This window comes from Cenococcum geophilum (assembly GCF_001692895.1).
Source record: "Cenococcum geophilum 1.58 unplaced genomic scaffold K441scaffold_26, whole genome shotgun sequence".
NCBI classification, from domain to species: domain Eukaryota; kingdom Fungi; phylum Ascomycota; class Dothideomycetes; order Gloniales; family Gloniaceae; genus Cenococcum; species Cenococcum geophilum.
Window position 1 is genome coordinate 292,885 of NW_027137584.1, and position 12,268 is coordinate 305,152.

The 12,268-nt window shown below is 34.1% G+C and overlaps 1 protein-coding gene across 1 annotated transcript; it reads right to left on the minus strand.

Annotated features, from left to right (window-relative positions):
- Positions 1 to 6,012: 6,012 nt before the first annotated feature.
- K441DRAFT_722754 (uncharacterized protein) lies at positions 6,013 to 6,215 on the minus strand (the record flags this gene model as incomplete). The annotated part of the gene is made up of 1 exon (XM_067654075.1): positions 6,013 to 6,215. The coding sequence occupies exon 1, from the start codon at positions 6,172 to 6,174 to the stop codon at positions 6,013 to 6,015; it is 162 nt and encodes a 53-aa protein (XP_067502958.1). The 5' UTR covers positions 6,175 to 6,215.
- Positions 6,216 to 12,268: the final 6,053 nt, after the last annotated feature.

Below are 12,268 nucleotides of genomic sequence, written 5' to 3' on the forward strand. Positions count from 1 at the left end.
TTCCAGTTTAGTAAGCCACTTAGCTCTTAGTGTACCTATTCTTAGCCTATTGGTAATTCTTTATACGGGTGCTCTGTCCCTTATATGACCTAGTATACTAAATCTTATATTTAGTTTCCTTTCTTGCTATAAGGTAATTCTTGCTCTAAATTCCTTTATAGTTTCTTTCCTTTTGCGTTTTATAAGTGGATCCTTAAAGTCTTCTTACTTCTTAATCGCCGTATTAACTTTTTAATCTTTAGGTTAAATACTATGTTCGCCTAGTAAGTCTTCTAGGTCTATATATCTGTCTCCTAGTCTAATTGCTATTTACGCTATAGATTTTCTAATCTATAAAGAAGCTTCTTACCTCTTACTTATAGGTGTCCTAATTCGTACTCCAAATTCTTAATTCCTTAGATTCTTTAATCCTAAGCTTACTTCTAACTTAAGCTTAGCTCTAGCCTTAGTCTAACTAGGCTTTACTAGTGTCCTTATCTCGTCTTAAGAGTCCTAGATCTTACTTATCTTATCTTAAAAGTCTTATGCCGTTAGGAATACTTATCCTAAGCTTATTTATATATTTTTAAACTAAGCCGCTACTCTGCTCTATTGGTTTGCGTCCATTATAGGTTCTTAAGCGTGCCTCATCTTATCTTGAAAATCTTGGTTGTCTCTTATCTTATCTTAAGAATCTTAAGCCTTTAGCCTTTTGCCTTTATTAAGTGGTAAGCTAGCATTAGCAGTTATCTACTTGCTTAATTATCTCTAGATATTACTCCTTCTGTCTTATAAAGCAATAGATGCCGTATCTAATGGTGTTATAATACCCGTTACTAAACCTTACTTTATAGCGGTCTTAGTCTCTACTTCTGTTGCGTCATTAAGGTTTAGATACCCCTAGTTAGTTCCTTTACTATCCTCATTGCTATTAATTAATAAGTACTCTAACTCCATTGTTATTATTGCTAATTATTATCCATATATTACTGTAATATCTTAATCCAGCTTATAGAGTTAATCTTGTTCTTTATCTAACTCTTTAGTTTCTTTAAGTCCTCTTAACTCTGGCTCCTATGGCTAATAGCTTACACTATACTTAGCGTCTTTATAAATTTGGTATATGTTGTTATAACAAAACACAAAACTTCTAATTAAATACTCTTTTATTCCTTATAGCATACTGTTGTTCCTTTATACGTATATATTATATACTATTAGTCTGGTTCCCTTTACTGCGTAATAACTTTAACCACTTCTATAATCTTTAGCGAAATAACCCTGTTTTCTGCAATTTATATAAGCTCCATCTTTAAACCATTGCTTTTATTATAGAGTCCGCTTAAACGTCTTCTACTACTAAGATCCTTGGTTTAGCCTATGCTCCCTAGTCCTATAATTACTCGATCCTTAACCTCTATATTTTTATAGTTTCTTGCTCCATCTCTTATAGGCTTCTTTAGTACCGCTTAGGTCTATTAGCTCTGCGCCATACTATAGTTTCTAACTTGGCTTTGGTCGTTGCGTGCTCTGCGCCTTATATAACTATAGAACTCTATCCTAGCCTCTCTTAGCCTATTCCCTTTAGAAGATCTTATTATTAATCTTAATCGCTTAATCTATTAATTCCCTTAGGGTGTCCGCATCTTCTATTAGAATAATTACATCCTAGACTTTAGCCTTAAGTCCCTGTTTATACTGTGCTATAAGCGCCCTATTATTCCATTCGACCTATATAGTAAGTGTTTAAAACTATATCGTGTACTTAATTGCTGAAGTTCGCTGTGTTAGGTCCTAAAGCTTTCTTTCTGCTATAACTATTGCTTCCGGGTCTCTAAATATCTATATTAATTGTTCCGCGAATCCTACCTAACTAGAAAACATAAATTGTACCTCTTAATTAGTAGTAGTTATTCCGTTAGTCTGTATTTCCGTTAAGTAGGGTTTAAACTATTTAAGTGCCTAACCTATTAGGAATAGTCCTGCGTAGGCTATCTAATCTATTATTATAGCTAACTTGGCCCCTTCTTATATGACTTTAAAATGTATTTGCGTTAGGAATCCCTTAAGCTTTAATCTCTTCCCTAAGAATCGTTTAATTAAAGGTAACTTAACCTTTACTGCTTTGATCCCATTAAGTCTTTCTTTAAGTATTTAGTTATTCTTGTTTAACCTATTAACGATTTCCTGTAACTATCTAACCGTAACTAGTTGCGAGTTAGTATCTTGTATACTTATATCTCCACTTAACCTTAAAGTGGTTACTGCTGTTAACGGCGTTGTGGTGGCTGCTTTTGGTGGCATGTTGTTCGACTTCTTGAAACCATAACTGTGATAGTGATTGTATAACGGAACCTTGTAGTAGGAACTACGGTGGGTTCGTTAATAGGCTAGGTATGTAGGTAATACAGGAAGTTAACAACGTAATAATAACTGGTGGAGTGGTTGCCTAATAGATTAACTCTAATTATATTCTAAGAATTATTACAAGGAAGGAACTATCTAGGTAGGGACTAAGGGTCCTTAAATACACAACCGTGCTCCTATGAAATCCTCCTTATACGTAATGTACGTGTTATACGTAAGGTATATAAGTTCCTCTTATTCCTTACGTTTAATACATGGCACGTTATATGACCTCGGCTACTATTCCTTGTCATATGGCTCCACGGGTTCCATCCTGGACCGTGCTTGTATTAACTAACTAGCTTCTTCCGACTCTTCTCCAAGTAGTCGTAACATTGTACTTAAAGCGTTCGTAACACACCCTTTACTAGTACCTATACGACAATGGGCAGATATTGCTATAGATTTCGTTGTTAACCTACCACCCTATAAACGACATGGCCGTACCTATAAGAATATCCTTATAATAATATGCCGACTTATAAAAGAGCGCCATTACGTCCTAACTAAAGGCGTAGCCGTTAGCGACGTCACTAACGCCTTTCTTTACGAAATTTACCGATTATATGGGTTACCTGACTTAATTACGTCCGACTAAGGTATATAGTTTGGCTCTAATATATAGAGACAAATCTATTAACGCCTTGGCATCTCCGTTAAGATGTCTATATCCTTTTACTATAAAACTACTAGGTAACCGGAAAACGCCAATGCTAGTATAAAAGCGTACCTATAATAGGTAGTCGCCTATAGTTAAGATAACTGGGTGGATTACCTTCTACTAGGTAAATTTGTAGCGAATAACTACGTCTTAACTACTATAGGACTTACCCTATTCTTCGCGAATAAGGAATATTACCTCTAATTTGGCATAGAACCACCAGAACCTATTGATAAGAAACTGCTATATAGAAAACGCCTTAAGATACTACTTACCGACTAGTATACAGACCGCATAAAAAATCTACTCGACTACTGTAAGGGAGAAATGGCCTAGGCTTAAGTAAAGTAGGCTTACTTTGCCGACCGTTACAGAACGCCACCACTGGAGATGCGTGTTAGCGACTGGGTATAGCTAGATGCACGTAATATCTCTATATAGAGGCCTATAAAGTCACTTAATTATAAAAACCTTAGCCCCTATTTAATTAAATAAGTTATTAATAGGGGAGCCGTATATAAGCTAGAGCTCCCGCCTGCTCTAGCTACCTGCAGGATATAGCCTGTATTTTACCTATAGCTACTATACCTTTACTAGCCTAACCCCTTATTGGGACAGATATAGCTTAAACCCCTACTAGTATTAATCCGAGATGAGAACGAAGATAAAAACCACGAGGAGTAGACCGTTGAACGAATTATTAACTCTAAATACTTTAGCAAAGGCAGAGGACGGCGGCTCTACTATAAAGCTACCTATATAGGATTTGATATAGATTAGCCGGAATAGCAACTATAGGAAGATTTTAAAAACGTAAAAGATCTAATTAGCGATTTTTACTATGTAAACCTATAGAAACCAGAGATTTCGTACCTAATCCCTTATAGGAGCCGTTACAGCTAAATTATTAAATATTACCATTACGTGACTATTCCGATAAGATGTTTAGGAACTTTAATCGCCGGTCGAAGTTATCTAATTAGTTAGATTCTAGACGCTAAGGAGAAACTAGCTAATTAGGATTTTCTATCCCCAGGATGGAAAATCGCTATTGGCTCGCTTACTACTAGCGCCTTAGTGACACCCTCGCATCTTACTAAGTCTTTGACAGTCTCCTTCCCCTCTATAGCTTAGTACCTTTATATAGTAGCAACCTATAAGCTTTAAGTCAGAAGCATCTATATAAGCCCGTCACACCTATAACAATATCTCTTCTTCTTCTCTATACCCTAAGCGTTCCCCCTATATGTATATAGTAATCACAGCGTCGCCGGAGCTCCGCCTTAATAGGAGGGGGGGTAGTGTCATAGAACCCGACCGCAGGGGCCTCTATAGGAGAGCCCCGTGCTCTTATATACACCTCGCGTATAGCTTACGTCAGCTACGCGTAGGTATATTACCTCCTTACGCCCTCAACCCTTACGATTGATCGCGTAACGTTTTGTAAACTTCTCGAATATATACACTCTGTAGCTACTACCCCTATCCCATAACACTAGGAATGGGGAGACCTTTATAGTTTTTAAGACGGAGTTATTTATAGTAAACTTAGTAAATGCAAGCCAGTTTATCTAGTCGTCCTATAAATATAAGGTGTATATCTAAATATACTATTCCATTATAGTATTTACACGTTCCGTTTAACTATCTATTTTTAGGTAGTATGCTATAGACAATAGTACTTTAATTTAAAGTTAGGTAGTTAGTTTTTTCTAAAATATAGAAATAAACTAGCTACCTTTATTAGAGATAATCGTTTTAGGGAGTCTGTGGAGTTTTTATATATAGTTTAGGAATAGTTAGGCAATAACAGGTATTAATATATTAGGGCAGGCAATTAAGTGTTTTATCTTAGATAGTTAGTCTATAACTACTATAATGTTTATACAGCCTTTACTTATGGGGAGATTAATAATAAAGTTAATTAAGATATCCTTCTATCTCCGGTCTAGAATAGGTAGTAGCTTTAAAAAGTCGTTATACGTCTTATATAAAGCTTTAGCTCGTTAATAGGTGTGGCAGCTAAAGATATATCTTTAGCTAATAGTACTCCCATTAGAGTAGTTCTAGGGTTTTTCCTTAGCTTAGGTAGCCGGCTACTAGTAAATTGTATACGTATTTAAGGAGCTTAAGCTTAAGTTTGTTATAGTTAGGTATAACTAGGCGGTTTTAGTAGTATAAGCGGTCTCCGCAAGCTTTATATTTACTTAAAAAATCCTTTTAGAGCGTCTAATGCTATCTTATATTAGCTTAAGCGTCTCTTAGATAAACTTGTTATTTAGGTACTTATTAATTATAATCTATTTAATTAATTAGTTGGTTATTTTAAAAACGCATACCATAAGATCTTTAGTAGGAGGATTAAATAGTTTAGGGCGAAGTAGAGTTTAATTTTAGTAAAAGCGCGCTTCTTCTAGTACTGGCGCGTCCTATAAGCGTTAGGTTAAGGTATTAGGCTTCTAGCCTTAGGCGCCTAGGCAGTATATAATTAAGAATTAGAAATAAGATAGGTATTCTAACTAATAGGCCTAACAATGGCTTAGCTATTTTATGGTTATAAAGTATTATAGGTTCTTATAGTTGCTAAGGACCTTAATTAGGAATCTAGCGCCTTCTAGTTTAGGTCGCTATTATTTAAAATATCTAATAATAGCTAATAATTCCTTATCGTAGATCTTGTAGTTATATTTAGCTGGGCTTAGTCGTTTTAAGAAGTATACTATAGGGTGCAATACTCCATCTTTATTATATTAAGACAGAATGCCTCTAGTAACGTAGTTAAACGAATTAGCTTCTATAACGCTTATTTAGTTTAGGTTAAAGTGTTAGAATATAGGCGTAGTAGTAAATATAACCTTTAAATAGGCGAAGGCTTTCTTATATTCCTTATTAAAGATAAAGGCTTTGTCCTTTTAGGTTAGAGCTATAAGGGGTAAAACTAGGGCGAAGAAGTTATTAATAAACTATTAGTAGAAATTAGTAAATCCTATAAAGGCTCTTATATTCTTAACATTCTCGGGTTCTTGCCAGTTTATAATTACTTTAACTTTCTTTAGGTCTATTCGTATGCCATTTATAGAGATAAGAAGTCTAAGGGATCGTTCGGTTGCAAATGAGGTCCACATCATAATCTGTTCAATCTGTGCGTCGTTTAGTGTCGCCCGTTTTGTAATTAGTGGCGGCTACCACCGTGGCTCGGTTGAATCTGTAAATGAGTCGATCGTTCGGTAAGCCTCCAGATGAGGCTCCATATTTGACTCCGCACAATAGGTCATTGATTTTGGTGGTCGATTTGAGTCCCTCTGCCACCAGGCCTCTATCGCAACTCCCTGCTTTGGTGTAGCAATGGAGCCTCCTCCACGGCCAATACCCTCTCGCCGGTCGACCTTTTCTACACCTGCGGCAACCTCCCGTAGGAGCTGTAGTAGAGCTACTGCGACGCTTGCGACGCCTGCAACGCCCGCGACGCCCCCAGAAATAAGCTTATCGCGATTATAAAGGTTAATAAGATAATAATATTACATAAGACTTGTAAATGCGACAGCAGTATTACGATTGGGGCATGTTGAGTCGCTATATTATAAGAAGTCGTTACTTTGGCGTGTATGCGAGAGCTCCAGAATCAATATGGAATATGGGGCAGGAGCTCGAGGCTCCATATTGAAACGGTGCCAAGAGTCTCATTTCAACTACTGTATACGGTATAGCTTGCAAATTTGCCGCGCTTACCGATATGGAGGAGCTCCATATTCAAAAGTCGTCAGATTTACCAAACGACCACCTCATATTCAGATTTGAGCTCCATTTCGGTTACAATATGGAGCCTCCATATTCAATATAAAGTTGCAACCGAACGATCCCTAAGGTATAGGACTTCCGTTTTATAAAACTTGTATTTATCTATATCTAATTATAGACCGGCCCCGTATAGGGCTTATAGAATAAGGTTAACGTATTTCCAATATTTAGTTAGGTTATTGCTGTATATTAGAATATTATTAATATAAGTAGTATAGAAGATATCCAGGTAGGGGCGTAGGTGTTATTTATATAATGTTAAAACGAGCTTAGGGCGTTTTTAAGGCTAAACGGAGTTACTAAGTATTTAAATAATCTATATCGGGTGCGGAAAGCAGTAAGCTATTTATCTCCTTTTATAATATAGAGGCGGTTAAATATAGAGATAATATTAAGCTTTATATAGAAGCGAGCTTTACTTAATCGGTTTAGCGTCTCTTGTATTAACAGGATTGGATATTAGTTTTTAATGGTAACAGCGTTAAGAGCTTGGTAGTCTATATAGAAGCGTAGACCGCTATTAGGTTTTTTAATAAAGATTACTAGTATAGCTATAGGTAAAGAGCTTGCTCTAATAAATCCTTTACTTAGGTTCTTATCTAAATACTTCTATAATACTTAGAGTTTGTTTTGGGATATTCCGTATAGGGGTCCAAATCTAGGTTACTTTCCTCCTTTAAGTATAATCTTATAGTCGTATAGTTAATGTTCTAGTAGCTTATTAACTTCCTTTTATAAGAATATATCTAGGCGGTAATAATACTCTACTAGTACCTTTGTGGTAGGGTTAGTATACTTCTTTAGTGCTAAGGCTTTCTTAATATTAGCCATTATAACAGCAAAAATTATATATTTAGGTTTTTTGGCGAGTTATGCTACTAGGGTAGCTCTAATTATATAGATATCTAAGGTGTTAGGCGAGCTTAGATTATCCTTAGTTTTTTATATAGTCTCTTATTTAGGTTTAGGTTTAGTATTAGGTGCGGAGTTAGTATTAGATTTAGGTTTAGGTTCTTTAAGCATCATTTTTATAGTAAAATACTAGTTCTTCTAGTACTTTTATATGCCAAGCTTAAACTTCTACTTGGTTTAGGGTGACGTAGTAATTAGGATTGTTTTATATAGTTTAGTAGGATTTCTAAGTCCCTAGTTAACGTTGGCAGAAATCTTACGTTAGTGGAATTCGGTAGAATTCTTAAGTAGGTAGAATTGGGTAGACTTCTTAGGTATAGAGTAGGCATTGGTAGAAATTTTAGACTAATAGATCTTAGTAGATTTTTTAGATTTTGGTTTAGGGTCTAAGTAGCGAGTTATAAGGCACTTCTACTTGTAATGGGAGGCGGTAAATAGAAGCTTGAGGTTATCTTAATTAATAGTTACCTTATATAGCTTTATCTAGGATTATCTAAGGATTGCTAGGTAACCTAAGGTAGTTATAAAGAGCTTAATTAATTTTTTATAGTTTAGGTATTAGAGTTTTAGGGCCGCTATATAAGTAATACGGCCTAAGATAGTCGTTTACCATTAAATCTAAATACGTTAATATACCGGTTAAGGGGTATTAGGGTAAACCTATTGTCTTATATAAAGATTTTATTAATAAATTCTATACCGCTAGCTCCTATATTAATTAGGACTTAAGTATTAGCCTATTAACCTTTCTACTAAAGGCGGCAGTTAACGGTTATACTACGATTTTAAGAGTTAGGATTTATAACATCTAATATATTTAACGAGATCCTGTAATATAGTTGTTTTAAAAAGCGACTTAACTTTAGGACGTACCTTTTAGTGGTAAGCGGGAAGGGGTTTCTATAGAACATTAGTTATAACTTTGTCCTTATAAATAGTGCTTACTAAATATAGGGCTAGAACTAGGTAAAGATTAGGGACAGTAACTAGAGGATTAATACGGTAAACGGTTATTAGTATTAGCCGTTTATAAGTCGTGTTAGGGCATAGGGATAGAGTAGTATCTTAAGATATAATTCTTACTTTTATATTTAAAGCAAAGGCCTAGTTTAATACGTTGTTCTTATTTAGAGGACCTTAGTGGAGCGTATCCTAGGGTCCCTATATTAATATCCATAGCGTTAGGGTGCTTAGGCTAAGATAATAACTTAGTAAATATTTATAGGGTTGTTATATTATATTAAGAAGCGGGCTTTGGTATTAGGCGTAGTATATTATTATACCGTTTATTAATAACGTTTATATAGGCGTTAAGGGCTTCTGGTAGGTCTATACTAATTAGGGAGGTTTTTAGTTTAGGGCTTAAAGATTTAATAAGGCTATTAATTAGTACGGAGTTATTCTGGCCTATTTCCTTTATATAACAATTAAATTTAGAGAAATATACTAGAAAGCCTTTTATTCTTTAAGTTATATAGTTTATCTTTCTCTAAGTAGTAACTTAGCGGTTTAAATTACCGTATATAGCTTTAAGGAGTATAACTAGGCTTTATACTAAGTTCGGTTAAAGAGGTTTAATAAGGTTAGCTATATCTCCTCCTAGTTAACTTAGGGCGTAGTAGAGTTAGTTAGCTTTGGTTAGATAGCGATTAATATTACTAGTTAGCTTATTCTTAAGCCGGCTTAAAAATAACTAAAGCTCTTATTATTTACCGGTAAATACTAGGGGGTTTAATAGTTTCTTAGATTATTATAGTACAGTAGTTAGTTTAGGGTAGATAACTACTATAGGTTTAGGACTCTTATCCCATATATTTATCTCTAGAGATAGCGTTTAGTCTTTGGGCCCTAATATAGGTATCTTAAGGGTACAGACTTCTTTTTAGAGGTCCTTAATTATTTGCTAGTATTATACTTCTTATTCGGCTTATTATTAAGTTAAAGTAGCTTAGTTTTATATAAGAGCGTCTATAAAGGACTTCTATATCTCTACTAATTGTTTTTAGAGTGCGGATATAATACTAGCGGTTGTTATAGAGGCTTTGAGGTCATTTTATATTTTAATAGTAGTATAGGTAGTTAACGCAATATAGTATTACGGAGAAAGTATAGGCGACGATAATATATAACGAAGTAGATATTATTAAGCTATATATATAAACTATATAATAAAGTTAAGACGTTATATAAGGAAAGAAGGTAAGAAAACGGAAAGAAAGGGTATATATTATTAGCTTAGTTACTTAGTTAATATGTATATAAAGCAGAATAGGGTTTAGGTAGTGGTCCTAGCAGAACTTAGTAGGATTTAGTAGAACTTAGCAGAATACCGTAGATTGCCGTCAGATTGCCGTTAGATTGCTATCTCGCGGTTAGTCTTTACTTGTTAAGTTGGTAGAAACTAGTAGACGTGTGTAAAGTATTATAGGGTGGTCCTATAACAATCTATAGCCCTTTATAGTTAATCTAAAGAGAAAATAGGGTGGATTTTTATTAACTTTAGTAGCTTAACCTTAAAAGAGTACCCTACCTTTTTAAGGATTTTATAGGGGCTAGCTATTTAGTAGTCTAGTTTATAGCTTAGCCTTTAGGTTTTTTAGTTCTTTATTAATACCTATACCCTATCTCCTACTTAGAAATCTGCTTTGCGATAATATTAGTTTATATCGGCCTCTTTCTTCTTTTAGGCCTTCTTTATAATTACCTATACGGTTTCCTAAGCTCCGTATATTCTCTTAGAGAATTCTTAAGCTTCTTTATAGCTTAGGCGTTTGCGGGCCGTTATAGGTCCTATAGGTCTATCCTAATTAAAGGATATTTATGGCTCGTATCCGTAGAGTAACTTAAATAGTAATATTCCTATACTACTATAAGGGAGCGTAAGCTGCGCGTAATCTATTATAGGTAGTAATTCCAACTAGTTATTCTAGTAGTAATTAATAAAGGGGTGGAGTTACTAGTTAAGGTACTAATCTATAATCTCCGTTTAGCCGTTAGTCTAAGGGTAAAATATAGTAGAGAGTTTTATCTTAATTCTAAGGATATAGTAGAATTTATTTTAGAAATCCGATATAAACTAGGGGCTATAGTTAGAGATAATTAATTTAGGAGCGCTGTGTATATAGTAGATATTATTAATATAGAGGCGGGCTGTATCCTTTATAGTTATAGTTTTAAAGCAAGGGATAGAGATGGCTTACTTACTTAATTAGTTAATTACTATAAAAGCTATATTATAGCTGTGGGCGTCCTTTAGGAATAACTTAAAGTCGATTATAACGTGTTGCTACGGGTATTCTAGGACTAGTAGTAATTATAGCTACCTAGGGGTTTAATCTCTAGGGGTGTCTACGCGTCTATAGGCATAGTAGTTCCTAATAAATCGTTCTATATTAGATAGAAGTCCTCGCTAATAGTAATAAGCTAATAGTAGCTAGTGGGCTTTATCTTAACTAGGGTATACCGTAGAGACTTAATAATAGGCTTTATAGATTAGTTTTATTTATAGGATATTAATATCTAGAACTATAAGCCGTTTTTAATATAAAAGTAGTCCTTCTTCTATTTCTAAATTAGGATTACCTTTTATAGCTTAATTGCGGAGGGCCTTTAAGGAACCGGCTATACGGTTCGCCATTAGGATATAGTTAATTAGTCCTATTAGTTTATCTAAGGCGGCCCCTTTAATTAGTACTAACTTATTTTGTTTAAAGTCTAGCTCCTTAAGAATCTATAGGTTAAGCTATTTAGTATAGAAGAGGGCCTATATCTAGTACTAAACCTTTAGTTTATCCTAAGGACCTACATTCTATTTTTTTTAGGTTAGGGTATTAGGAATTCTATCTACTAGGACGGTATATAATCGTAAAAAAAATTAGAAGAGTATTTTAGCCTATTAGGCTTATTAATTAGTAAGCTATTTTATTATTATAAAATACTTTAGGGCTTTATAATCTATATATATCTTAATCTAGGAGTCTGTGCCTTTAAGCTCTACGCACTATTAAAATAGCTAGTATTTCTTTATTATATATTTTATAGTTATACTTAGCCGGGTTTATTGTTTTTAAGAAAAAGGTAATAGGGTACTATTTAACGTCTAGGTATAGCTATAATAGGATTCCCGCTATAACTTTATTAAAAGTATCCGTCTCTAGTATTAATTTAAGGTCTAGGTTATAGTAATAAAGGATTAGAGAAGAGATAAGCTAATTTTTTTAACTCTTTAAAGGCTTCTATATAGTTATTATTAAAGATAAAAAGTGTGTCTTTTTGGGTAAGTTATATAAGAGGCTTAGCTATAACTCTATAGTTACGGATAAATTAGTAGTAAAAGTTATAAAAACTAAGAAAGGACTAGATCCCTTTTATAGTATAAGGGGTTTTTTAGTTATAGATTGCTTTAACCTTTTTAAAATTAATCTTAATTCCCTTTATAGTAATAATAAACCTAAGGTACTTAGTACGCTTTACTCTAAATATATATATTTTAATATCTACCTATAAGCCTAT